This window comes from Arvicanthis niloticus, chromosome 20, assembly GCF_011762505.2.
Source record: "Arvicanthis niloticus isolate mArvNil1 chromosome 20, mArvNil1.pat.X, whole genome shotgun sequence".
Taxonomy (NCBI): Eukaryota; Metazoa; Chordata; class Mammalia; order Rodentia; family Muridae; genus Arvicanthis; species Arvicanthis niloticus.
In genome coordinates, this window is record NC_047677.1 from 25,611,152 (window position 1) to 25,638,806 (window position 27,655).

Consider the following 27,655-nt stretch of genomic DNA (forward strand, 5'->3'; position numbering starts at 1 on the left):
TATGATGATGTCAAACGTGATGCTGATGCTACAGTTACAGACACAGCCCCCGCTGGCGCAGCCTCTCTGATTCTCTCTCCCTCTCCGCGTCCAGCGCTGGGCTTTTTCAGACAAGTGCATCTGCTAACCAGGTCACATTTCAGCCACGACCCACCCTCCGTCAGTCACTGGAGTCAGACGGCAGGAGGAGGGCTGAGGAGGACCGCAGCGCTTCGCCAGCGGCGCGGTGGAAGGAAGGACATCAAATCCTGCTCAAGTCCAGACCCCCCCAGATCCAAGCCCAGACCACGATGCGCGCTCCGGGCTCCGGGCGGCTGGCTCTGCCGCTGCTGCTCCTCGCCGCGGTCGCCTTGGCTGAAGGCGACGCCAAGGGGTTCAAGGAGGGCGAGACCCCCGGCAATTTCATGGAGGACGAGCAATGGCTGTCGTCCATCTCGCAGTACAGCGGCAAGATTAAGCACTGGAACCGCTTCCGAGACGTGAGCGGCGGGGCGCGGAGGGCCGGGCCGGGCGCGGGTTGCGGGAGGGGAGGCCGGGAGCAGAGACCCGGCGCGCGCTGGGAGCCGCCGCCGCGTGTCGGAGCCGGAGCCTCTCGGGCCTGCCAGGCTAACTGCGCCAAGAGTAAACAACACCGGGAGTCCCAGCCCCGAGCCCCTCCGGTGTTCCCGTGGCCACTGGCGTTGGGACCTTCAGCCCCGCAACCTCCCGGAGTGTCCTAGACGAGAACACGCTCTAGGGGCGCACGCTCGCGACGGGGTCTGCCCGGTGGCGTGGCGCGGAGCAGGGGTGCGGGATGTGGGGACCCGGGCCCCCGGCTGCTGCTTCTGCTGGGCCCCGCCTGTTCCCCCACCCCCACCCGGTTGCCATCGGTCCCCAGGCTAGGCCCCTGCCGGGTGAATGCTGCAGACTGCACACACCGGTCTTGGCCGAGGGAGCAGATCTGGGTGGGGCCGGCAGGGAAGGTAGCGGCCGCAAGGGTGTCCTCCGATCCCACCTTGAGCTTCGGAAGAAGGCTCAAGGACTGAGTGGTAGCCAGGGCTTTGAGTTTAGGGAAGGGTTCTCCGGAGCTCCTAAGAGATGGTGGAAGGCGTGTCCATAATGGGGCGCCTGGGGGGTGGGGGCACAGTGAACATGCCCGAGGCTCTCTCTCTCAGGGTGGTCGCCAGAGCCAAGCTAGGTAGGCTTGTTTTCCCGGACCAAGATCAACGGGGGAGCAAGGGGGGGGGGGACCCATCCTTGGTCCGGTGGGCGTGAGAAGCAGAAGCGAGAGCCTCAGGAGCTGGGTTGGGGTCCCTGGCGGACGCCCGCGGCTAGCCGACTTAACCTTGGGCAAAGCTTTGCGGGTGGGGGCGGGGAGGAGGCTGCGGCCCGGCCGGCGCCGCAGCTCTGTTTACCCGCACCTGTAGATCAGGGAGGGAATAGGAGGCGCTTTCCCTCCCGCAGGGCAGCCACGGCCGCCTCGCAGATGGTGGCGTGGGCAGGGGTGAGGAAGGGAGGGCGTGGCTGCGTCCTGGGCACCTCAGAAAGCCATGGGGTGAGGGTGAGCCCTGAGATGTAGAGCGCCCCTCGATCTGCCGCTAGCTGACGCCCTGACCTCGGAAAGCCTCCTCTACGTTGGGTTCTTATTCCTCACTCCCCAGACTCTCTTGATTTTTGTTTGACTTAACTAGTACACACCACACCATGACTGTTCTTACTTCTTAAACTTCGAGCATCCACAAGTCTTTTTTTTTTAAAGATTTTTTTTTTTATTCAAGAGTTTTATTCTGTTCCAGAATAAAGAGAGAGCTTGTTTTAATATCGTAAGGTACAGGGCTGATAAGGCAGGTTGTTACTGAGAGAACAGATACCCAGTCAGTGACTCGGGGCTGGGGAAACGCATGAACGCATACTGTCAGAGCAGGAAAAAATGGTATTAACAGTTTTTCCGCCTTGAAACCGGTCGGGGATATCTGTTTAGACATTATTTTGTAAACATACATAAGGCACCCAGACACACCATGGGGAAGAGGCAGAGGTTCGGATGTTTTTGTTTTCAAAGTCAACGTGACATAATTTCGTTAGTAAAGGGAAAGAGCAGCCCCAGGCCTCCAGGCCCCAGGACCACCTAGTGGGCCCTTGTTCTTCATCTTTGCCCTACCAAAGGCCTTCCCCAGGCACCTGCAGGCCCAGCCCAGATTAGCGCAGTCTCCTGCCGCTGTCCGCAGTCCAGCAATGAGGGGGCAGCAGCAAGCTGATCCTTCCGGAAGGAATCCATGTGTCACCGGTCCGGGCCTCCCTCTGACTCCCCGGCTGCTTGATCTGCCTGGGACTAGTGAAGGTCAGAGGGAAAAAGTAAAGCTTCACCAGAAGAACAGTGAGGGTTTAAAAAAAATCAAAGGTTCTTCTCCTCTTCATCCACCCGGCTCCCAGCAGCCAACACAGTGGGTGCTAATAAATGGTTGACTAGCTTGACCCTCGGCTTAGGGCTGCCCACCTGTCTCCCTGTATCGGTGCCACCACCACCCCCATCAGAAGAAAGGCACCCGCATTAAAACTGCAGGAGCTGCCCCTGCAGGATTCACAGAGAGCATGGTGTCAGAGGTGGGGGGGGGGGGGATTTGTGCTTTGAAAACTCGGATTTTCTCTAAAGCCCAGTTTTGGGGGAGCCCTGGCTGTAGGAAGATGGGGTCTGGGATCCAAGTGGGACAAGGAAGGCAAGACCAGAGGGCTCAGCCTTGGGGAATCTGTTGCCAGCTTCTCTTCAAAGGCAGAGAGGAGACTGCTAGCTCAGAGCCACCACCTTGCATAACTGTAGCCACACCACAGTGAGAACCTCATGGAGTTGTGTGGTGCACAGACTGTGTCTATGGACCCTGCCTGTGCTGTACACGCTTCCTGTCCCACCCTAAGAGCTGGGGGCCTGCAGTCAGACGCTGTAGCACAGATTTTTATATCCATCACCATCGGGCAAGCTCTTCTGAAGAAGATGAAAACACCAGCTCTTCGTGAGAGAAAAAGGGAAAAAAAAAATGTTGAGGAGTCCCTAAGGGACTGCCAGGTTGAGTTTGACTCTGGTTCATAAGTGATCACAGATGGCACAGGGCCACCTGTCTGGCTGAGTAGGAGAGGGGCAAGCAGGAGGGTGAGCGGTGCTCAGGGAACTGGATCCAGGGCATCAGGGACATGCATGAGGGGGTGTGTCATGGAACAGTGGACAAATGGACAGGGAAGATGGAGGAGATCTTGTCAGAGGAGTCAGAGGTGGGAGAGGCTCTAGGGCGTTGCTTGGACACAGGATTCGCTCCTTGAGAAGAGCCTTCCGCTTAGGATTCTCTGTGAGCACCAGGATTATCAGAAGCAGGCTCTGCCAGCAGAGTAATCCTCCCCTCCAGTGGGCTCTCACATCCTGGGCCTGTAGGTCTTTTCTAAGGCCTGCTACTCTTCTCCCAGGGAGGAAAGCGGATTCATGATGGAGTAGTTAGGAAGTCGTGGCCTTAGCCTGGCTCCATGGCTCCCAAGTTCTCTGCCCCAGGCAGTCTTATGCTTTTTATGAGTCCTGCTCTTCAGTGTTCTCATATCTGAATTCACTCCCTGCAGAGCTGGGTCAGACTTGTGTGTGCATGGGTCTTGGAACGCAGCGTGCAGGGCCTCATGGTTATGGGCACTTGAGAAGAGAAAGCCATTACACTGCATCTCTAGGGTCGGCTCCAAAGAGCTTGGCTGGGAAGGACTGACTGTTCTCTCTCTCTCCTCTCTCTCCTTGGCTCTTCTCCGCTTTGCACTCCACTTCCATTAAATTTTAATTATATTTGTGAGTGGTGAACATAGTGCTTGGCACCCAGAGGCGTGCTGCTAATCCAGGTTGAGTTGGCGATGGCAGTGAGCCTTCCCAACATGCATTGCCTCTTGTGCTGCCTCTCCACAACCCCGGGAGACAGTTGTCCCTTGATCAGCTATCCTTGTATGGTCAAAGACACAGAGACATTGAGTAGCTTATTTGGGGGATCCACAGCTAGGAAGAGGCAGGGCTGGGATTTCATTGTTGTTTTGTTCCTCTGAGACAGGTTCACAAGTACACACCACTGTGCCCGGTTTTCTCCAGCACTGAGAATTGAACTCAGGTTTCTGTGTACACCAGGCAAAGCACCCACCCACTGAGCCATGTCTCCAGCCCCAGAAATTGGATTTGAATCCAGGTCATGTAATTCGGCTTTATTTTCAGGATATCTGACGTGCCTCGTCTCTACTGAGTCAGGGAGGAGGAAGGGTCAACTGTAGCAAACCAACTGTCCCCTGGCTAGCGTCCTATCAGCTTCCAAGGCTGTCTTGGGAAGAGGCATCATCTCCTTGGAAGAACGACAAAGGCCTAGTGTCTTAGGCAGCCTGCCAGTAGCCTCGTCCTAGCCTAGTAATAACCAAAGAGGGACAGGGGGTGGAGAGTTCTAGGACAGCTTGGCCTGGCTCAGGTTCTTTCCACAGGATGACAAGCATGGCACATCCAGCCCTTTGAGCCTCAGCTTCAGATTGGGAGGAAGACATGAGTGTGCACTAAGGAAGCTTATCCCAGGAGGGAGGGCATCCCCCACAGGCCACCTCTGTTATGGAAAGCATCAGATGGAATATTGTCTTTGGAGCTGGCCCACAGCCTTCCTCATTCTTTATGTCAAGGATGGTACAGCGGCTTGATCAGTTCCCTCATCCGCTATGGATCTGGGTATGCATATCTTCATGGTGAACCTGGAGACTCCAGGTCGGGGTTTCTATCCGCTGACCGTGTACTAGTCTCATGTCTTTGTGCACACCAATAGGCCAGTGAAATGGAAAAGTGGCGAAGGGGTTCAGATGACTATTTCCTCCCGCTCCAACCTCTAAGCCAGCGCGAGTGTAGAGACAATCTGTGCATATGTTGTGAGGAGGTGTGGGCTTGTGAGAACCCCAAAGTGGGTCAGAAGGGATTCTATAATTTGGGTTGGGAGCAGGCCAGGCCCTTCACCAGCCTCCTCCTCCACCCTGGTTTCTGACTCTTCTCCCAGTGATGGATCTGAGGGCTTGGAGGATGCTTGGTCTGGGAAGAGAGGGATGGAAGAGGCTCACTGCTTGGTGAGGGTGCAGGATGCTTCTCTTGTCTCCCAGCCATTCTCAGGGACCAGACAGCCCATGACACCTCATTCTTCACAAGGTCAGAGCTGTCTGAGGAATGGGAGAGCTCAGGCTTGCCTCAGGTCCCAGGGGCCCAGGCAGAGTGCTTTGTGTTTTCTTCCTATCGGGAGGGCAGATTAACTGTGTGAGCCTGAGGCAAATATGTTGCCTTTCTGAATCTCAGTCTTCTCATCGGTTTAAGGCACAGGCTAATGACGGTGATCCCTGAACTCTGAGCATTCTGTGACCCTAGGAAAAGATCGTACCCCACCCTGCCCCCTTCTCTGGCTGCCAGGTTGAGTCTTTGGGTTCAAGGAAAGGTTTCCATTTCCTCCTGAGGAAGGGTCTCTGACAAAGCAGTAGGTTTTTGGGCACCTCAATCACACTAATCCTCTTCAGTATTTCCCTCTATGCAGTCCTGGCTGTCCAGGAGCTCACGACGTAGACCAGGCTGGCCTTGAACTCATAGCCTCTGCCTCCTGAGTGCTGGCATTAAAGGTGCCCAGCTCCTCTACTGTTTCGCTCCTCTCTCTCTCTCTCTCTCTCTCCCTCTCTCTCTCTCTCTCTTGAGCCAGAGTTTCTCTGTGTACCACTAGGCTGGCCTCGAACACACAGAGATCCACCAGCGTCTGACTCCACAACCTCGCAGCTCTTTCACTGTTTAGCTATGGCAGGTGCTGTAGAATGGCGGGCACAAGCAGCAGAGTTTTACCTCTTGTAATGCAGAAGCCGGAAAGCCCACGATCCAGATGCTGGTGCACACCGCCTGGCAAGGGCTTTCTTCCGGTTCCGGCAGCCCTCTGGCTGCGTCCTCGTGAGCTTGAGCCCCTTTTCCTCCTCTTTAAAAAAGTGCTCATGTTAGCTTATGTGTATGGGTGATTTGCGTGCATGTATGTTTAGGCACCATGTGTGTGCGTGGGACAGGACAGACAGCCATGAGCCCTCGTAGGTGTGGGACATGGACCCTAGGTCCTCTGGCAGAGCAGCCAGTGTTCTCTCTCCAGACCCTTCTGCTGCTTTTTTTATGTGGATTCTGATCTTGTCATACGCGTCTGTCCTAGTGATCTCATCTAAACCCAGTTGCTTCCTAAGGTTGTCACCACTAATGCCACCTCACATTGGGGTTTAGGTATATGTGTTTAGGAAGGGGCGGAATCCAGACACATAGCCTGTCACACAGTCTCTAACCTTCTCTCCCAGGGCCAGTATGAGTCCTGAGTCCCATTAGGGCTGTGGATAGGTAGCTCTAGGCCTGGATACTAAGTTTAGTTACTTGGTTTTTTCAAATTGGGGTATCATATTGTTCTAGGTGGTTGGATTCAAACTCATCAAAGCTGATCTTGAACTGATCCTTCTGCCCCAGTCTCCTGAGTGACGAGATTGAATAGTATTGTGCTCCACGGTTCTGGGGTGGGCTGGTTTCTGATAGTTCCCCCTCGCCCACGCCCACCAAGAGTATCATCAATTTTGCTGCAGGGCCAGCCCCTTCCTCGCCACTCATTGGCCGCAGCCCCCTTCCTCATTGCTCATTGGTTGCAGGCTCATTTGGCACTTGTGGGTGCTGCCTCCAGGGGCTTGCATCTCAAGGGCCTTTCTGCTGAAGCAGTTAATGTGTTTGTCACTTTTCTCCTGTGATCTGTGATGTCGGCCCCGCGGGGCAGGATCTGGAGACAGATCACCTCATGTGCATCCACCCCCAGTACTGTTCAGAGTGTTGTAGGTGCTCCACAGAAATGCTCACACAGTGGAAAGCGACAGCCAGGATGGGCCCCACCCCTTCCCACAATCCTCTAAGCCCCTACTCCTACTTGCTGGCTATACCACCATGGATGTAGGCCGCAAAGATGAGGTGGGGAGAGGGCTCTGGGCTGGGCTAATTATTCAGGAGGGTCTGTTCCTTTTTCAAAGTGATGGGGGCATAAGGAAAAGGGGTCCCCAGCATCTTTACCCTCCAGGCCCCTGGGCCTGTGTATCTGTTTGGCAGCAGAAGGCAGCTGACCCCTTTTCCTGTCCCATGGCTCCAGCGTACTTGTCTGGGACATGGTGGAGAAGATGAAACTATTTAGCACCTACCCCCATTCCATTCTTATTTCTTCATTTGAGAAATATGGGAAATCAGAACCCCAGGTCCTCACCAGCTCATAATCCTCGTATCTTATCTAGAAAGAAAGGGGTCCCAAAGTCCAGGTGACTGAGATTCTGTCTGCTCCTGTGTTCTGATGTTCTTCCAAACTCTGTGCCCAAGTCTCCTCAGCTCATGGCTGGGGTCTTCCTTAGAGATTGCCATGGCAACCTTGGTTCATCCCTGGTGGTTCTGTTGGGAAACCAAGGCTTGAGACAGTTCAGATAGAGCTCAGGCCCTTGGCCTCTCTCCTCTTCTCCACTCACTGTGTGTGAGTTCTGTACACACAGCAGGGGCCACTGCTGGGTGTGGGATCCAAGCACTGAGTGGGTGGGGGTGGCCAGGTCCTGTCAGAGTCATGGGAGGTCATGCTCTGGCCTTGTCTGGCCTTGGCAGGGGCGTTGGTGCAAGCATACCTGAGCCCAGGCCAGGCTCCTGGTATTCAGGGAGCAATGAGCAACACATTTTTACCTTTGGAGGAAATTCCTGAGAGGGGAAAGAGGTGGGAGATGGCATCTCCTAGGTGCCTGCCTCCATCTGTTTACCCAGGTCTCACACAGTGGACTCAGCCCTGTGAGAGAGAAGCAGGTGTTTAATGATGCTCCTGCCCAGCCAGCCCTCCCTTTTGCTGAGGCAGAGGTTGTGCCAGGCAACCTCACCTCTCCCCTCCTAAACCCTGTCTGTGGCTGTGGTTGTTTCTTGGGGAAGATAGGAGAAGTTACCACCATATAAGGCCCCCCAACTCTGGGCCTTCCCCAGGGGTGAGGGACATTCCTGCACCCATTACGTGTGTTCTGGAATGAGGTGAACTGATTGTCAGATACCTCTTGGAGCCTAGGTGAGGCCTGGCCCACTTACATTTTTAAAAGATTTTTAGCCAGGCAGTGGTTGTACACACCCCTTTAATCCCAGCACCCAGGAGCCAGCTAGTCAGAGCGAGTTCCAGGACAGCCAAGGCTACACAGAGAAAGCCCGTCTTGGAAAGCCAAAAATGAGAGATTCTTGATCTATTAAGAAAATGAAAAAAAAAAAATGCTCTAATAGAATTACAGAAGCGGAGTCTCCTGATGAATCCGTACGAATGTCCTGTGACAATCTCCTCCTTGAGAGACGGTGGCAGAAGTCCATATTTGTGGCCACTTGAAACCGCCCCATCCCCATGCTGTCAGTTGCGCGCAGAGGTCCTAGTTACATCCCACCTTCCCAGTGTCCCTCCATCTTGGTTCTGAGCATTGCAGAGAGCCCTGTTTCACAAATAAGGACCTAAAGTTTGTCCAGGGCAGGTGACTCTGGCCTAGCATTCAGTGATAAGGCCAAGCAGGAACCCAGTACGCTGACTTCACGCTGGGCATGAGGGGTGGCTTCCCTCACCACGCTGCTGCAGAGAGAGGGTGGGTCAGTGATTGTCTCCTGGGTTCCCTACCCCCTCTTCCTCTGCCCCCAGCCAACGGAATCGGAATCGGAATCGATTGGGTTAACTCAAGCTGTGAAGTGAGCTGGCGATTTGGGTGCTAATTAAAATTACAGGAAGTAAACAGCCTCCAAAATACCCAGCATGTGCCCCTAAACCCACTAGGCCTGCGCACTTCATCTTCCCCCCCCCCCCAGCTTGGCGCAGTGGGCCTGTCTCCATGGCAACTGAGCTGAGCTGCAGAGATCAAAGCAGGAGATGGGTTAGCTCCAAACCTGCAGAACCAGGGGCGGGTGAGGGATTTCTGGAAAGAGCCTGGAGAAGGTAGCCCCCCAGAAATCTCTCCCTCCGATGCCAGTCCCTCTCCTCCTGGCTTCAGGACTCCCTGGGGCATGTTGACATGGCAGGAGAGACTACCATAGCATGGGGGTTAGACTTCCTGGTTCTATTTGACCTACGTCTTTATCAGTTAACACTTCCGGTGTGCTGGTTTGGGGGTCAGTATCCTGCCATGCAATTGCATGAGGTCCTCAATAAGTCACTTAACATCCCTGAACTTCAGTTGAGAAACAGATTGCAACAGTAAGTTTCTCTTAGGGTTTCTGTGAAGAGTAAACAAGGCAGTAGTCCTAAGTACTTAGCATAGAGCTTTCCCAGCGGTACTGTGAAGACTGTAGCTGTTGTTGCTAGTGTTATTACTGTGTCCTGGGTGCTGGGCAGGGAAGTTGAACTTTATACGGTGTCTTCCCTTAAGGAATTGGGTGTATAAATAAAGCAGAGGGAAGCAGAAACATTACATGGCTGGGTGTCACCAGAGCAACGCTAGACTCTCCAAGGTAGGCTAAGCAGGCAAGGGCGGGGTTGGAAAAGAGAATGCAAGAGCTGTTGTGACAGACACCTAGCTGGTCTGGGGTCAGATATGGGCATATATGTAGAGTGGAGAAGGCAGCTATGCAAAACCATGTCCTCCTGAGAGGTCCCTGGGTGGACAGTGGACTTGGTAGCAAAAAGGTGATGGGCACAGACAAAAATATGAACCTTCTGGAGGTGTTGAGGAACCAGGGAAGGGGTTCTACGTGTAACATTTATAGTGATCCCCTTCTTTCCTATAAAAGCAATAGATGATCATTGTAGAAAAATTTGAAGATGCGGAGGGTTGAAAAAGGATGCTGAATGCTCTCTGCTTCCTCGTCCTACAGAGGAGACATCTTGTTAACACTCTGAAAAGAATACTTTTGTCTGTCTGTCTGTCTGTCCACCCTTCTAAATAAATGAATGCAAACTGCTCTGGAAGTAAATAGGGAAAAAAAAAAGAAGCCACTGTCCACCAGCCTGGGGAGGGTGAATGCAAAGCCAAGACAGGGTTCTACTGTCTTGAGGGACTGTTGGGGACTGCAGAGGGTGGTAGGGGAGGTGAAAGGCGGTTGGGGAGTAGCAAGGGGGCTTGGAGAGGACAGTGTGGCACTCTACATGTGTGTGAAGCTCCCCCAGAGGGAGACAGAATGGCTCCTCTTCTCATCCCCATGGCTCTGGTAGAAGTGAAGAAATCAGACATATGCAGAATACCAGAAGATGCACAGCAGGGCGTGGGGGTGGGACCATAGATGGGAACTCTAGCCTACTGACCTTACTCTGGGTGTCCAGAGCTTGACCAGAACCAACTCATGTGAGTCCAGCAGTCCTAATGGTACTTGGGCACTGGGAGACTTACACAGTTTGTCCCTCCTATGTCCCTGGGCCCATGTGGCACAGGGGGCAGATCCTAGCTTTTGTGGATGAGAGGCCTTTGAAGGACATTCTCCTGGCCTGCAGCCTTCCCCCACTGTGGCTCTCTTCACATCAGGGAATGACAGTGCCAGGCCTGGCTGATATCATCTGTGCAGTTGTTCTATCTTCCAACACCTCTAGAAATGGATTTTCTCATTTTTAATGGTGTTTCTGCAAAGTACATGGACAGAATTCATTTCCTATTCATCTTCTATGTCCAGGGTACCTTGAGCTCACTCTGTAGCTGAAGAGAACCTGGAGCTCTGGATCCTCCCACCTCTACCTTTAGAACGCTGGGGTTGTAAGGGAACTACCACGCACAGTTTCTGTGCTCCTGGGGATGAAATCTGGGGCTTCCTGCAAGCTGGGTGAGCATGCTACCTATTGAACTATAACCCCTGCCTGGGAACTTACTTTAAAAATCACCATTCCTTTCAAAAACAGTACATTCATGCAATCCAGAAGTACCCATCGCTTGTCTGTTTTGTGACCCTTCCCTGGACTATCCAGGGAAGAAGGGCGTGGCCCTCTCTCAGTCTAGAACTTTGGGTACCACTCATCTACTTGTGTTCTGGCTCCTTCTCCAGAGACCAAGAGAAAGGCCCCCAGACCCTGTCAGGTGCAGATGAATCATAGGGCATCCTCTTTCCCCAAGAAGACCCAGGTACCCTTGTCTGAGTATTTCTTACAGCCGCTAATAAGGCCACTCAGGTGCCATAAATAGACATACTGCAGGAAGGATGTATTACCCAGTCAACCACAATCCCCTTCATCAGCTTGAAGATGGTACTGGCTCCCATCTGACCTCAGCATTTCCCCGTTCTACCCCAGAATGACTGCTCCCACGATGCCTGCAAGATGTCTGTCACCACTCCCTGTGACCCCTATGGGGAGCGATTAGTCTCAAGTCCCCACTGGACTCTGTTCCCCAGCAATGACCCCTCCTTCCCCAACTTTCAGGGGTACTTCACCTTTCATCTCTTGCCCCTATTGTTCCACACAGGAATCTGAGTCTCTTGTTGAAATAACAGCTTCAATGTGGGGCATGTTCCTCTGAGAGAGGCCAAGAGAGAGGTGGCTGAGCTTCAGAGGCCAGGAATGTGCCTGAGGCACTAACAAGGGGAAGCTGGGACCCTGGGACCCTGGGACCCTGGGACCCTGGGACCCTGGGACCCTGGGACCCTGGGACCCTGGGACCCTGGGACCCTGGGACCCTGGGACCCTGGGACCCTGGGTAGCTGCAGGACCCCCTGTTCTCCTCCCTCTGGCTGGTTGCTTCCACCCTCCTGGAGTGAGGGGCTGAGTTGCAATGAATTCGTCATCCCTCCAGCCCTTCACTAACTGTGCAGTGGGGTCACAGGGCTTAGCTGGACTCAGAAGGATCTCCTCTGTCCCCAAAGTCAGCATGGAGGCCGTCTTCTCCTTGGGGTAAAGTCTTAAAATCCCTCCCCACCGCCTCTTGAGTTTCTAATCAGACATTCTTGGCCATAAGCTTTAAGAAGTCACTTTGTACTGAGTCCCAAGGATTCTACAGTGGGTTTTGACCGAAGTCTATGAGTAGACTCCAAAGCCCTCAGCAGGTGCTCCAGATCGGCAAGCTCATAGAAGATTATACATCCCCTCAGGACTGGCCCACTCTGGTGTTTTAGCAGGTGGCTGTTGAGGGCACAGATCTTGATGGTCAAAGACAGACAGTTCACACCTGCTCCCCAAACACCAATTACAAGATCCTCTGTCCTTGAAATGGGGTCTCAATCTGTAGCCCAGTCTAGCCTTGAATTGGATATCCTCTGGCCCCGGCTCCCAACTGCTGGGATTGTAGGCGTGTAACACCAGCTCCCCCTCTTCCACTTTACAACCATACTGCCCCCCCTTCCCAAGAAAAAGTGGGAGCAGCTGGAGACAGTCTCTGAAAACGGCTGGTACCTACTTCCGCCCCAGCCCTGGTCATCTTGGCTGGCCTTGGCTGTTTGACTGCTCTCAGCCTATTTCCCATCTTCAGTAAAGGAGGCTCTGGGCAGAGGACCCATGCACCTGAGATGCTGTTGAAGAAGGGCTAGAACTGAGCTGTCATCCTTTGGCGGCTCTCACAAAAGGCCAAGCGTGGGGGTGGCATTCAACTTATGGCCTCCAGAGCAAGCTCTGAGCATTTGGGCTGTTACGTCCTTTCTCCTGTCTGATCCTGAGCCCAAGGACTGGAAGACACTTGGCTCCTTGGGCATCCTGTAGTGTCCAGGGTGAGGAGAGCCAAGGGTTGGGGAAGAGGCCAGATGGGAGGGACAGTGAGCAAGAAGAGCAGGCAGAGGCATCCTTCTCCCTCCCTCCCTCCTCCTTTGCTCCCTCCCTTGCTCCCTCCAAGGGAGCCTGTTCATCTCTGGCCCCTCCCTCCTCTCCCACCCATCTCTTAATACCTTCCCTATCTATGGAAGAGGCAGGAAGGCTGCACCAAGTGTGAAAGCTGGAGGCTGCTCACAGAAATGGGGTCTGCTACTTCATTTCTGCATACAAACCATCTGGCGGCACTGGTGCATGGCCTTAAGTGGCCCCGTGTTCACGTGTTCCACATCTGTATGCTTATGTGCATATCCATAGAAGTGAGGAGGATGAGTGCATACTTGGCTGCACACAACATACACACACACACACACACACACACACACACACACACACGATACGCGCTCATAGGCGTACATGTATGCATCTAGGTAGATCTGAATAAATAGCCCATTTTTAGTTTGACCATTGCCTGCCTGGCTTTCATCCCTGCTGTCCTGTGACGTGTTAGTTTCCGGAAGTGGTTTCCAAAGCCCTTGTGGGCATCTCTTTACTGTGTGCCCTTGTCGTCTGATACCAGAGCCCCACGGCTTCTTCTCCTAGGCATAACAGCTAAACACCAGGTCTACCCCACCCCTCTGCTGCACATCTCTGACCAGGAAAGACTAGGATGAGTTGCAGGTAGCCATATGTGGTCTCTCCTCAGTGTCTTGCGCAGAGAAAGCTGGAGGTTGGTTCTCGGGAATCATTATCCCTCACTATCCCTCAGGATCCGGAAGCTGCTTCTACCTGCCTGACAAGGTTTCTCCCAGACACCCTGGAAGCTGTTTGAGAGGAAGGGCTGTGGGAAAGCTGGTGTCTGCTCAGGGTATCACCTCAAAGGGCAAAGTGGGGAGGCAAAGAGTGTTGAGGCTTTCGTGCAAGGGACGTGGGCCTATGGGAAGCTTTTCTTCTGGTCAGGCTGGGGTGCTTGGGCCATGCAATGGAACAGAATGGGAAAGTCTCCAAGGGCCCCGGGTCCCAGAGATCCCGTGAGGTAGTGGGAAGAGAGGGCTATGCTGGGCACCAGAGACCTGCTTCAGTGAAGGTGGGATCTGAGTCACATAATGGCACATCTCTGACTGTTCTGGTTTCCTCTGCCCGTGGCGGGCTGGCTCATGTGACCTGGAAGGACCTCTCAGGTTCCCTGGACCGTGACAATCAGGGAAGCCATCTCCGTGGGCACTGTTCCCTTCCCAGTGGGCACCATCTGAGCTCTGTCGGAAGGAAGGAACCCTGAGCAGACACCAGCTTTCCCACAGCCCTTCCTCACACCTCCCTCACAGGGTGGGCAGGTGACGGCAGGGTGCCTGCCAAAGAAGAGGCTGCAGTTGGAGAAACTGGGTGCCGTTTCCCAGATACCCTGGGCAGAGGCACAAGAAACACCATTTCCAGGCAGTACAGCCCCCTCAGACATCTGCCTTGGTAGTAGGGCCAGGGCTGGGCTGGGATTTGTTGTCCTTTCAAAACCATGGGACTTAACCTTACAGCCTCCAGAGTGCAGTTTGTGTGTGTGTGTGTGTGTGTGTGTGTGTGTGTTTGTGTACAGAAGATGCAGGAATACTGGCCTACAATAGGTGTTGCTGGAGGGATTGGGTCTCTAGACTCTTATCACAATCAGAGTAGACCAGGGATGCCCTGGGCGCGTGGTCTGAGAGTGGGTCTCATAACCAAGTCTGTTTTCCTCTCTCCACTGCTTGTTTCCTGTGGATTCCATGGCGTTCTGCCTTCAGGAGGTAGAAGTGAGTACAGTCCAGGCCTCTTCCCCGGCCAGCCACCAGAGATGGGTGGGAAGTCCCATGTGGGAGAGACTGGGAAGGGTTCTAGGGTATCGAGTGTGGGGGAGGTTATGGGCAGTGCCTGGATAGGTGGAAACAGTGGTCCAGACCCTCCCATCCTTGTCTCTTCAGGTGAGCTTGAGATTTAATTGGGGCCCTTCTTTCTCCCATCCCTCTGTCTCTTCCTAGGATGATTACATCAAGAGCTGGGAGGACAACCAGCAAGGAGATGAAGGTAGCTTGTCCCTCTGGGGTGTGGGGGAGGAGTCTGACCCCCGAAGAGGCTCTGGGGCTCTTTCAACAGCCAGGCACCTTGGCCACAGGACTTGAAGTCCTGAACTCTGGTTACCGAGGGCTGCTGCAGAGAGGGACCTCTGGGGTCTGCAGTTGGGCTGGAGATCCTCTGTTCTCCTCGGTTTTCAGTGTCCCGACCTCATGTCCCCGCAGCTCTGGACACCACCAAGGACCCCTGCCAGAAAGTGAAGTGCAGTCGCCACAAGGTGTGTGTCGCTCAAGGCTACCAGCGTGCCATGTGTATCAGCCGCAAGAAGCTGGAGCACAGGTGAGGGACAGCCAGGAGGTGGGGCTCCGTGACCCTGTCCTTACATGTTAGACATCTACTGTTTCAAAGAACATCACTCACAATTTAGATGCTAGGAAAAAAAAAAACAAAACACGTGATCATGTTGTTTCTGAGCAGTGGTTCTCAACCTTCCTAACGTTGCATCCTTTTAACACAGTTCCTCATGCTGTGGTGACCCACAACCATACCATTATTTTTCATTGCTACTTCATAACTGTAATTTTGCTAGTTATGAATCATTATATAAATAAATATCTGTGCTTCCTGATGGTCTTAGACGACCCCTATGAAAAGGTCATTGAACCCAGAAGGGGTCGCAACCCACAAGTTGAGAACCACAATTTCAGAGCATCAGGACACCCATATTGGTCCTATTGGTTTGGTTGGGTGTGGCTCAGGGTCTGTGGTAAGAGAGGATGATTCGGAAGATTCCCTCTTGAGGGTCATCAGCAAGCAGGGGGCAACTTGGGCAGGAAGATGTGGCCCCTGAGAGAAGCCAGAAGAACTTGTAAAGGAACAGATTCCCACTTCTGGGGGCAGGGGGGAGGTGTCTGAGGATAAAAGAGATGGTATTTGTGAAAGTGCACACTTTAGGGTTCCATGGAAATGCAGGAAGTGCTGGTTGGTGTTGGGGTCTCTCCCTTCCCACTTGTCTCCTGGCTGTTGGGTGGAGGTGTGAGCTCCTAGTCATTGCAGAGCACCAGAGAGAGGTTGGGGTGTCCTCAGCTTCACCCCATGGCAACTGGCTTTTCATAAATGAGTAGAGACAGGGATAAAGGAGAGAAGGTGGGAGGGAGGGAAGAAAGGAAGGAAAGAGAGAAAGAGACAGACAGACAGAAACAGAGGCAGAAGCAGAGACAGAGACAGACAGAGAGACTGAGACAGACTGAAACAAAGACAGATAGAAACAGAGACAAGAGAGTGCCACATCCTAGCAAATACACTCCGGACCCAGGGAGTCACAGGGTTCTCTGTCCTGGGTGTCCTGTGTGTCTAAGATAAACAGGTTAGACCAGATGATCTGAAGCCCCTGTTGGAACATGCAGGGATTTAATGAAATAGTGAAGATTGTAGTTTCTGAGGCCTGTGGAGAAGGAGGAGGAGGAGGCGTTGAGGGGCATTTGGGGGTTTTATACCAACTCTTCCATTTTGCAAATGTTAATGAATACCTCCATTGAAAACCATAGCAGTTACTACCTGGGTGGTTAGACGCAATGACTTGGATGAGCCAGATGTGGCCGTGACGTCTGCTTTGGTAGATCCCTCTTGCAATCAGACCTGGCATTCTCCCTGGGAAAGACCAAGTGAGGGTCCATGTTCTGCCCGGTTGGTCCATTTTTAGGAGATGGGTTTGATGGGGGGAGGGGTGATGGGAGAGGACGGGAGTGTGGGTCTATTGTAGGCCACTGGACTGGACTCCTGTCAGACAATGTCTCCTAGACCTTCTGCTAGAAATCTTATTTTTACCTCCATCCCCATATCTCCCCCATCCATCTTCACAGGATCAAGCAGCCTTCTCTGAAATTCCACGGAGGCAAAGACTCCATTTGCAAGCCCTGTCACATGGCCCAGCTAGCTTCAGTCTGTGGCTCCGATGGCCACACCTACAGTTCAGTGGTGAGGAGCCTTGGCCCTGTGTGGGGTGGAGGTGGGGTGTACCCAATGCCACTGGGAACAGAGGGACCATTGGCTGACCCCCTGAAGATTCCTAGGATTGATACGGGACTCCGTCAGTATGTTCAACGCAGCCCTTCAGATTTGGACAGGGTGATCCAATCTTTGGCAGGCAGAGGGCAGGGAAGAGACATGAAGAGATGCTTGGGCAAGAAATGCAAGTGAGGAAGCCAGGGAAAGTTTCACAAAAGTGCTCAGAGCCCTGGATGGAGGGAGGGGAGCTCATGTGGTCAGTTGCAGGAGAGAAGGAAGGACTTCCACACTGAGGTCTTGTTGCTTGCCAGCCAGCAGGGGGCGATGTGGGCAGGACATGGCCCCCATCAGAAGAGGTAGGGAAGAAGCCTTGGGAGGGAACAGATTTCTACCTTGTGGAATTTTGAGAGGAAGAATGGGATGATGTCTGTGAAAGCATTTTGCAAAGCTAAGAGTTCTAGGGGGGCACAGGTGAAGGCTAGTAATGTTTCTAGAAGTAAGACAGTAGGGTGCTTAGCTAGGGTTGAGTCAGGAGACCCTGGGGGTTTGTGTTTTGTTTCCTTCTTTTTCTATTTTCCTATGATTGTGTGTGTGTGTGTGTGTGTGCATGTGTGTGCATGTTTGCATGTGTATGCATGTTTGCATGTGTGTGCATGTGAGCTTGCATGTTTGTGTGTGTGCATGTTTTCATGTATGTATGTGTGCATGTGTGTGCATGCATGTGTGTACATGTTTGCATATGTGTGTGTATGTGTGTGTATGAGCACACACATACATGTTTGCACGTGTATGGGCCCAGGTTGATGCTGGAATTTGTTCTCCATTGTTCTTCCTTCTTAGTGATTGGGTTAGGGTTTCTCAGTTAAACTGGAAGTCCACGAGATTGTTATTCCATGCTGAGGTTAAAGTTGCTGAGGGGGCATAGGAACAGGGAACACACAAAGATGAAGGAAGAAGACAGCAGAGAGGGGTTGGGAGGAAGAGGAGGAGAAAAATGTGGGGTGCAGATTAGGAGGAGGAAAGCTATGTCCCGCAGGAGAGGACAAGGTTCATCTAAACGTTCGGGAGGTCTGGCTTCCATCTCAAGCACATGGCCCTGGGCATGGTTGTGGGCCTCCCTTGGCCTTGATGTATAGTGGGTTGGCTTGATGTTATTTGTATTTTAATGTTAATTTGGGCCTTTAAAATTAGTTGTCCTAGAGAAGAGAGAGTCTGTACATAGACATTAGTTTAAGTGATCTTGTCTCTGGTTAATTGTGATTGGTAAAGAAAGATGTTACTAGTCAATCGTTAAACAGAAGAGACAGAGGTAGAGTTGAGATTTTGTGGGCTTGGGTCAGAAAGGTCCACGAGGAGAAGAAGAAAAAGGAAGAAGCCATTGTGGGATTTAAAAAAAAAAATCTGTGCAGGAGAAGACAAAGGAAGCAGCCATGGGTTAAGAGTTAAAAAAGCGTGAAACTCAGAGCAGCCCGGATAAAACATAGTAAATAAGAACTCAGGGTTATCAGTAGGAAAGTAGATTCTAACAACATAGAGGGGAGGCAGCTACCCAGTGCTTGCACTGCTTAAGAATTATTATAAATATAAACTCTGTGAATATGTGGTTTTTATCCAAGAACTCAATGATCAAGGCACGGTAGAAGCCCCGGACTGGGGTTTTAACATTTCTACATTGATGTTCTCTAGCAAGCACAAGACCCCATGGCCCTTCCTTCCAGAGTGATAGACAGTCTCAGAGCCCCTGGCTGCAGGACCCATAGTTGAGCCTCCCTCACCTAGCCTGAGCTCTCTCTTGCAGTGTAAGTTGGAACAGCAGGCGTGCCTGAGCAACAAGCAGCTGGCGGTGAGATGTGAGGGCCCCTGTCCCTGTCCCACGGAGCAGTCTACCACGTCTACCACCGACGGCAAGTCAGGTAAGAGACTGGATGACCAAAGCTAGACCCAGGGTGCTGAGCCGAGCCGGGAGACCTGGACATTCCTCGGGACTGTAGGATAGTTTGCAGAATGGGAAGCAACTGTTGGCCCTAACAGGAACCTGTGTAGTTTGGGGTCCTGGTACCATAGAACTGGAAGCTGGGGCTTTGTCCCTTTTTTCTTCCCTGTGTGTTGGAGAAGAAGGTCACTCCTCCACAAGGAGACTGGTTAGACATTGAGTGGGAGGGAGGGGAAGAGCAAGGGGAGGGGATAGGGGATGGGCCGAGAGGAAGATTCACTCCCCTCTCCTTCTGCTTCCTTTAACATTACCCAGACTCCCAGCCTGCTGCTTTGCCCCGCCCAGCCCCAAACTGCTCTGTTCTGCATTGCAGAGACCTGCACAGGGCAGGACCTAGCCGACCTGGGGGATAGGCTCCGTGACTGGTTCCAGCTCCTTCGTGAGAACTCCAAGCAAAACGGTTCAGCCGGCAGTGCAGCTAGCCCTGCAGGTGGCATGGGGACCAGTACTCTGCCTGGGTGGGGTGGGGTGGGGTGGGGTGGGGTGGGGTGAGGAAGACAGGAAGGGGCCCAGCAGACAGGTGTCACGGGGCCAGCCCGATTCTGTCCCCTTCCTTGTCAGATTCCAAGCCTACGATGTGAACCCTCAAAGAGCTTTACCTTGAAGTAGAGTGGTCGGTTGGCTTTAGCCATGGGCGCCAGAGCTTAGTCCCTCCAGGGGGTAGCCAAGGAAACGGGAAAAAATGCTATTTTCTAAGCCCGAGGATATAGCCAGGGAGAGCACTGCCAAGCATACTTACAGCCCTGGTTCTGATCCCCAGTAGCCAAGAAACATCTTCAGAAAGGCTTGTAAAATAGGCTTCAAGTGGTTCAGGTACAGTTCTATGTGAGGGAAGAGGCAAAGGCTCTTTTTTATTTTCCATACCCCGTGGTTAAGTTTCAGGCTAACTTGACTCTGAACAGAGGTCTGGGGCTGAGAAATACATAGAGAAATGGATGGACAGACGGACGGACAGCAGAGCTCACCTGAATTCCGGTCTCTTTTCCAGGGTTGGACAAGAGCCTGGGGGCCAGTTGCAAGGACTCCATCGGTTGGATGTTCTCTAAGCTGGACACCAGTGGAGACCTCTTCCTGGACCAGACAGAACTGGCTGCCATCAACCTGGACAAATACGAGGTCTGCATCCGCCCCTTCTTCAACTCCTGTGATACCTACAAAGATGGCCGCGTTTCTACTGCTGAGTGGTGCTTCTGTTTCTGGAGGGAGAGTGAGTACTGCCCGTGGCTCTCTGGCACCAGCTTCCTTCCTGAGGGCCCAGCCCCAGCCATAGCCTCTCTCTAGGAGTCACAGTGGTTGCCTCTCACTCACATCTTAGGCTCAGAGCCTTCCCAGCCCATCTCCTTGCTGTATCTGTTCCCTTGCTAGTTAGAACCCAGGGCAGGCTCTCAGGTGGACTGGATTTTGTGGGTCCCGAGGCTTGTGTGCTTTTAGATACCTTTAAATAAAAAATAAATAGAAATCAACATGGGGCTTGTGAGCTGGTTCCGTGGATAAAGCATCTGCCCTGATGAACCTAGTTTCAGCCTCAGAATTTATAGAAGGGGGGGGGACTCTCTCCCCAGAGTTGTCCTCTGACCTTCACATGTACAACATGCTATGTACAAGCCTGCCCTTGCAAATACATAAACACACACACAGACACACACAGAGACACACACAGACACACACACACACACACACACACGTACATAGACACACGTGATAAATACACATACATACAACTATATATGTCATGTTTCGGGGGGCCCTTGGAGAATCTGAGAGGGGATGGTGCAGGGAGGGGAGGGTCTTGGAGCTGAGAACACATTTGTTTTTCATGGCTCCCCTTCTGATGGACACACCTTCTTCACCCCAAACAGTTGATTGTGTAAGGTATCATTAGCCCACACATGAAGACTTTTTTTTTTTTTTTTTTTTTTTTGAGACAGGATTTCATACACTCCAGGATGTCCTGGACCTCACCATGTGGCTGAAACTGACCTTTCTTGTGATCCTCAATGCTGGGATTATAGGCATACACCAGCCACACCCAGATTTTTTTTAAAAAGGATTTATTTATTTCATGTATGTGAGTATACTGTCACTGTCTTCAGACACACCAGAAGAGGGCATCAGATCCCATTACAGATGGTTGTGAGCCACCTTGTGGTTGCTGGGAACTGAACTCAGGACCTCTGGAAGAGCAGCCAGTGCTCTTAACTGCTGAGCCATCTCTCTAGCCCCAGTTTTTACTTTTATTGTGTCTCTTTCATCTTTTGGAGACAGGGTAGCATATAGACCAAGGTGGCTTAGAACTCACTCCATATCCCAGACTGGCCTTGGACTTGCGGTCTTGTTTGTCTCCCGAGTGCTGGGATTATAGGGTGTACCACCACGCCTGCTGCTTGGCATCTGTTAGCTGTTCTATGCTCAGATCCTGAGCTGGGTCTGTGTTTAGAAATCACCTCGGCCAAGGGGCAAATGATGGAGAAACTGAGGTCCTAGTGAGCTGCCTGGCCAGCCGCTGGGGTGAGCCCAGTGCCTCCGCTGACCACTGCATGGTCAGTGAGAAGCATCTGCAGCCTAAGGCCAAGGCTTGGCAAGGGCTCCACCATATGCTGATTTGGGGTTCCAAATAAGTGACCACATCTTTGTGAGTTCGCTTTCTGGGAGATAACAATATCCATCTCAGAGGCTGCGTGAGCACAAACTAAGAAACTCTGGACGCACAGCACCATGGGAGTCACGCCTCCCTCAGTGATGCTGAGGTCCAAGAGCCTTTCTGTCTTCAGTGCGCTGGCCAGCCTGCCTGCCGCGTGTGCTGCCTCAGTATGTCCACTCCCCAGGCTGCTGATGTCCATCCCACTTCCGCAAATGCAGAAGGCTTGAGATATCCTATTTTACTATCAGGCAGACCTCTGGTTTGGAAGGCTATGGTCTCCCCAAGGTCCCAGACAGTAGAGATAGGCCACCAGTTATGTTCAGACCCCCGGGGGTTAAGTCTAACATCTTCTAGTCTTCTTATCTCCTACAGTTTCTCAGCCTGTGGTGCCTGCCAGTCCCTTCTGCCTCTTGTGAATTTTTGTTGTTGTGTGGGTTGGTTTGTTTGGTTTGGTTTTTGAGACAAGGACTCACTATCTGACTGTGGATTTCCTGGAACTTTCTATGTAGACCAGGCTAGCCTTAAACTCACAGCTATCCACCTGCTTCTGCCTCCAGAATGCAGTGGTTAAAGGTAGGCACCACCATGCCCAGCTCTCATTTGAACTTTTTAGCTCATCCTATGAAAGCCAACACCCCCAGAGAACCCTGGGATTCTTGGGATCCTTAGCCTGTCTTAAGCGGTGGTGGCCTCCCTTAACTGGACGCTGGGTGTTTTCATCCAACAGAGCCTTACATTGGTTGGAGGATCTTAGTAGGATCGGTGTGTGCTGCCATCACCCTGGTGTGGCCTGATGTGAGAGACCAGGTGTTTTTATTTTGCAGAACCCCCACAAAAGGTTCTAAGTTTGGGGGGTTCAGTGTGTTTTCAGCACCATGGGCCAACCCTAAGGCTGCTTCTCTCTACAGAACCCCCCTGTCTGGCAGAGCTGGAGCGCACACAGATCCAGGAGGCAGCCAAGAAGAAACCAGGTAGGGAGGGGTTGCAGAGGAGGGGCCGGGGATGCTGTCCTAAACTTCCTTGAGGCCCAGAGGTTTCAACTGCCTGGCTTTATGGCACATGGTGAACCGAGAAGCGGCCCTAGCCTGGGACGGCACAGGAAAACACCTCTCTTGGTTTCATTGGCTTGGTAGGCAAGTCTCTCCTCAGCTGCCCCTCAGGGAGTATGCTTAAACACTTTGGGCTTTCCAGACCAGGGCTGGAGAGCCCTCTACTTAAATTCACGGCAACAGGTGTGTGTCTGAGGCCAGAATGGGACCCCATCCTCGGGAGATGCTCATTCACATTCTAAATGAAGACCCTGGAGAGATGAGAGACCCAGTGTAGCCTAGAGCAGAACCGATGGGCAAGGCAGACAAGGTTCATGGCTGTGTAAAGCCTTTGAACAGCCCAGCCATAGGAACACTGAGCGTGAGGGTCGGGAAGAGAATTCCCAACTCTGACTGTTGTGTAGGGAATCGGGGAGAATGCAGGTGAGCACAAGCCTCCTGAGAGGCCAGTAGAGATCTTTCTGGGGAACTGGCCTTGGAAGGTGGGGAGTTATATCTTGAGGGAGGATAATAAGCCTGGGACATACACCGGTGGCATCATGAAAAGATTTGAGGTCCTAAAAACAACAACAACAACCACCACACAGTAGGAAGGAACCCAGGTAGCTGGAGGGTGACGTTGAGGGTATAGCGATCCTGAGAGGTGGGCCTTGTGGATCCTTAAGAATCATATGACAGAGCTCGAAAGACCAGCACACTCAATGAACACCCAGCCCCTAAAGCCCCCATAGGGCTGTGCTGACTAGGCCTACTGGCCTCCAGCCTTGCTGAGAAAGCTATTCTATCATCCACTCCCCCAAGCAGGCCCCCAGGCCTTAGGATCCCCACTCTAGCGTACCTAATGCCACCCTGGTTGTCTCTGTGGCTCTTATCCCTTCCCCACCCTCAACCTCCCTGACTAAAAGATGCCTTGTGGACAGTCTGGGGACCTGAGAAAAATGAGTGAGCCCCAAATGAAGGAAGAGAAACTCTGCATTCCTAGCTGGAGAAAAACCAAGAGTGAGATCAAGCTTACTAACGTGAGGCCAGACTGTCCTACAGAACGAAGGCCATGAAACAGCAGCACTTCATAGCATCCTCGAAGAAGCCTGAGCATGTGATACAGGGACATCGGGGACGGGAGCTCTGTGCTTCCAGTCAGTAGCCATGTGTGTGTGGTTTCTTAAGGGGTGGGTGTTAGTATCAGGGTGGCCAGGTTCTCAGGCTGTCTAGGCCCCTGCTCACACACGACTCCAGAGCCCACTCTCCGGACTCCCACCCTAACCCTCAGGTGCCTTCATCCCGAGCTGTGATGAGGATGGTTACTACCGGAAGATGCAGTGTGACCAGAGCAGCGGTGACTGCTGGTGCGTGGACCAGTTGGGTCTGGAGCTGACCGGCACACGCATGCGTGGGAACCCTGACTGTGGTAAGGAGCATGCGCCTAGTGCTCCGGGCGGTGTCCGTGGGGCAGGACTCCAGGCTGAGAGAGTAGATGCAGTGTGGAGGTTCCTTACCGGCCTTTCGCTTGTTTTCCCAATAGATGACATCGTGGGTTTCTCCGGGGACTTTGGAAGCGGTGTCGGCTGGGAGGACGAGGAGGAGAAGGAGACAGAAGAGGCAGGCGAGGAGGCTGAGGAGGAGGAGGGTGAGGCGGGTGAGGCAGATGACGGAGGCTACATCTGGTAGATGGCCCTCGACGGCCTCGGCAGGCCAGGGTGCCGATGGCCAGAAAGACGGGCCAGAAGAGACCTGGACAACAGCAGGCAACTTAGCAAATGGATCCGGAAGTCAGTGCGAAGGACCCTGGCTTCAGTGGGGAGGACTGGAGTGGCTTGCGTGACTGGGGTGCGCGTGCGTGTGCCTGTGCGTTCGTGTGTGCATGTGTGTGCCATGTGAGTCACCCAAAGGTCCCTATGTTATTGATTTTCAAATGCACACTTTCACACACATGGATGCACTAACAGACCAAAATCAATGAGACAAGATGCTCCTCATCCTGTCCCTCAGCCCCCAGCACCTGAAATTCCTGCCCTGCCCAATCAAACCAACCCCCTCCTGCCTTTCTTCCTTCCTCTTCTGAGGCCAGAGAGAGGAAGGGCAGGAAGCCGAAAGCTGAGCATCGTCCTCAAATCGGGCTGATTTGATATGAAAGCCCCACCATGGTCTTGGGCTGATGAAGGCAGGACCTGTACACACAACAAGGCTTACCCTTCTGCTGACATCCCAAGGGCTAGTCGCAGGTATGTCCAGCTGTGGCCCTGGGCTGCTCAGTTAAGGATAGCTGTCTGTGTGGCCCAACACAAAACAGTGAACTTACTTAAAACATAGGGGGGTTTTGTTACTGATTTTGTTTTGTTTTTTGGATAATTGGATTGAGGAGTTCCTGAGTGTGGACTTTGTAGATTGAAGATGCTCTGTTACAATGTCAAAAGGTTGGACACATCTGGTAGATTATCTCCAGAGATAGCCCAGCAGGACAGGCAGAGACCGTGAGGCAAAGGAGGGTAGGTCCTTTGATACCAGATCTCAGATTGACCCAGTCAGCACCTGTTGCCTCATGGCTCTAGGCTGTTTCTTGGCAAATGGGTTCTGTCATCATTCAGCTGAGCTTTGGCGCAGCCTGCTATGAGGTGCAGCTGTGACCTCTCTTCCCTGGTGAGGGTCCCCCTTGTCCTGAGGAGCAGAGGACCAGAAAGCAGCACATGTCTCCCCACCTCCTCCCTGACCCTTTAGGAAATGGTCCCCTCTTGCCAGACCCTGAGATTCTTGTGAGGAAGCACGGGAAGCTGTGACTTCCTGTGCCCAGAGATTGTCCTGGAGGAGAGGCCCCAAACCTTAGTCCTCTCAACCATGGCTTTCCTCTGTCTCAAGGGTCCCCAAGATGGCCCCAGCAGAATCATGCCCCAGACTCAATTTAAAGCCCTAGGCAGCTAGGCCCTGAGGCCATGCCTCAACATGCCCTCATATCCAAGCCGGGTGGGAGGGGCTTTTACCCAGATGCCCTATGGGGTTTTGTGTGTTAACTGCTCCCCACTTTCCCCTCTCAAAGGAAATTCCTTAATATATTTGATGAATAATTTCTTACCTGATATCCTTTGGTACGTGTGTGCATGCGTGCTTACGTGTGTGTGTGTGTGTGTGTGTGTGTGTGTGTGTGTGAGAGAGAGAGAGAGAGAGAGAGAGAGAGAGAGAGAGAGAGAGAGAGAAGACACTTGAGGGCCACACTGATGGCTAGGGAGAGTGAGGGCAGCCCCCTGTGTGGTGGAAGGCTGGGCAGCTACTGGGGTCCTTGTGCTGAGACTTGCAGGACAAAGCCCCAGTCTGGCTCTCCGCAGCCTCTGGGGTACTGGCTGGTTACATCCACTGAGCACTGAGTATCCGTTGGACTTTAGGGAAGAGCTTCCCCCTTCCCATTCCTTTCTGCCACCCTGGAATGGCCACCTTCCTTGTCATCTCCTGGGGGAAATATGGAAATACCACTAAGCTCCATAAAGTGCTTCTCATTTCACGACACAGTTCTGACTCTCCGGGTGACTGTCACCTGATCCCATCCTCTTCCTCCTCCCTCCCTGCCTTCCTCAGGCCTCTGCAATCATCCTCTGGTTCCTGGCTCAGTCACATCAGCCCTCTGCATTCTAGAAACACCCATTCCTCCTCCTCCCCCTCCTCCAGCTGGAGTTACTTGAAACTTCCTGCTCTCGCTAGCATGGAGTCTAATTCTTCCTCTGCCCTAGCTGGAGTTCCAGAACATCCCCAGGGTAGCTGTTAAAGATTTTAGGCTCTCTCTGGGGTGTGGAGGGGGTGGTGTAGAGGAAGAAGCATCCCCTTCTTTCATCCTGCCCCGCTGGGGAGCTGTGCTCTGTGTGTCCCTGGATCTTCTGGTTTTTGTATCTGACTTTGTAAATATGTTTTAGGAAGAAAGCAGAAGGTGTTGAACAGGCCTCAGGGGTCCAGAAGTTTGTCCCTCTCTCAAGCGCCCCCCCCCATACTGCCCTTCACCCCCACCGAGAGTCCCACAAAGGTAGGCAGAGCAGCTGTTCCTGTTGGGGTGGAACGTCCCCACGTAGCTTCTAGTTAAGCAAGCTTCAGGTTTCTGCAGGAGCGAGGTCACAGGTCAGATTATTGTCAGTCCTGAAGCCTCATCCTTGAATAAACTGCCTGTCCAGTTCAGTTCCTCCATGCTCCTGCCGGCTCCCGTTCCCTTGCTGTGGACAGGAGAGTTAGGTCTGTGTTGGAAAGAGTACAATCAAATTACTGCAGCAGCAACACATCTTGCCAGGCCCTGGAGCTGCCCTACTAAGAGCCTCCTTAGCCCCTGAGTGCTGAGAGGGATGGTGTATGTTGGAACAGTTTGAGGTTGGAGGGAGTAAATGTGCCTTGAGAGACCACTTGGAGGTCCCAGGAAGAGCAGGGATGGGGCTTAGCCTGAGAGCTCTGGCAGGGAGCAAAGTTGGTGAGAGTCATGGGACATCTTGACTCCCCCCACCCCCAGTGTTCCACAGGAGTCGTGACCACATGTGATGGGTGGGCACAGGTCTGCCCTTACTCCAACCCCCTCCCCTGGTTTCGGTTGGTACCCATTTGGCCATTCTTGAGCTTTTATCTGCTTTCGGCTTCATCACTAAGTGGATAGGTGGGGTCTTTTGATATCGGCTCTCCAAAGCCGGAACCCACAGCCCTTGTGGAGAACCAGGAGCCAATCTTTGACACCTAAGCCCTCCTGCCTGCAGCTGTCCCAGGGAAGGACCTGAGGGGTGCGAAAGGAGATTCAAGACATCCGTTCCAAGTCAGGCAGAGCAACCCGCTTCTCAGCCCGTGTCCCTCTTAAACTGTCCAATGTGTAATCACTGAGCTTAGAGTTAAACATTGTGGTCAAGTGCTTGGGTTCCGTCTGTAGATTTCAGTGCTGACGTTGTATCTCTCAGTAATTTTAGATGTCTTTAAAAAAAAAAAAAACTGAACAAGTGTTAGACCCGTGTGTGCGTTGGTGGGCACTCAAGCATCCCATGGGTGACCCCATTCTCTCCCCGTCCTCTGCGCCCCGCCTCCTCCTGCCCCGCCCCTTCCTCTGCACCACGCCCCTCCTGCCCTGACCATCCCCACCTGCTTCCACCCGGGGCCCCTCACCTTGCTGTGGTCTTTATCTGCCTATTACTCAGCCTAAGGAAACAAGTTCACTCTACACACGCATAAAGGAAAGCAAATGTTATTTTTAAGAAAATGGAAAATAAAAACTTTATAAACACCA

General features: G+C 52.7%; 1 protein-coding gene across 1 annotated transcript; it reads left to right on the forward strand.

The window, feature by feature from the left end:
* Positions 1-27,655, forward strand: Spock2 (SPARC (osteonectin), cwcv and kazal like domains proteoglycan 2). The gene is made up of 11 exons (XM_034524393.2): positions 1-479; positions 14,468-14,476; positions 14,702-14,747; positions 14,960-15,074; positions 16,598-16,712; positions 18,541-18,655; positions 19,049-19,165; positions 19,724-19,942; positions 22,285-22,347; positions 23,696-23,833; positions 23,948-27,655. The coding sequence occupies exons 1-11, from the start codon at positions 291-293 to the stop codon at positions 24,091-24,093; spliced, it is 1,272 nt and encodes a 423-aa protein (XP_034380284.1). The 5' UTR covers positions 1-290; the 3' UTR covers positions 24,094-27,655.

Coding starts and splice junctions, on each gene's coding strand:
- Spock2 (XM_034524393.2), top strand. CDS start 291: ATGCGCGCTCCGGGCTCCGGGCGGCTGGCTCTGCCGCTGCTGCTCCTC. Junction 18,656..19,048: donor TACCACCGACGGCAAGTCAG/GTAAGAGACTGG, acceptor TCTGCATTGCAG/AGACCTGCACAGGGCAGGAC. Junction 22,348..23,695: donor GGCAGCCAAGAAGAAACCAG/GTAGGGAGGGGT, acceptor CCTAACCCTCAG/GTGCCTTCATCCCGAGCTGT.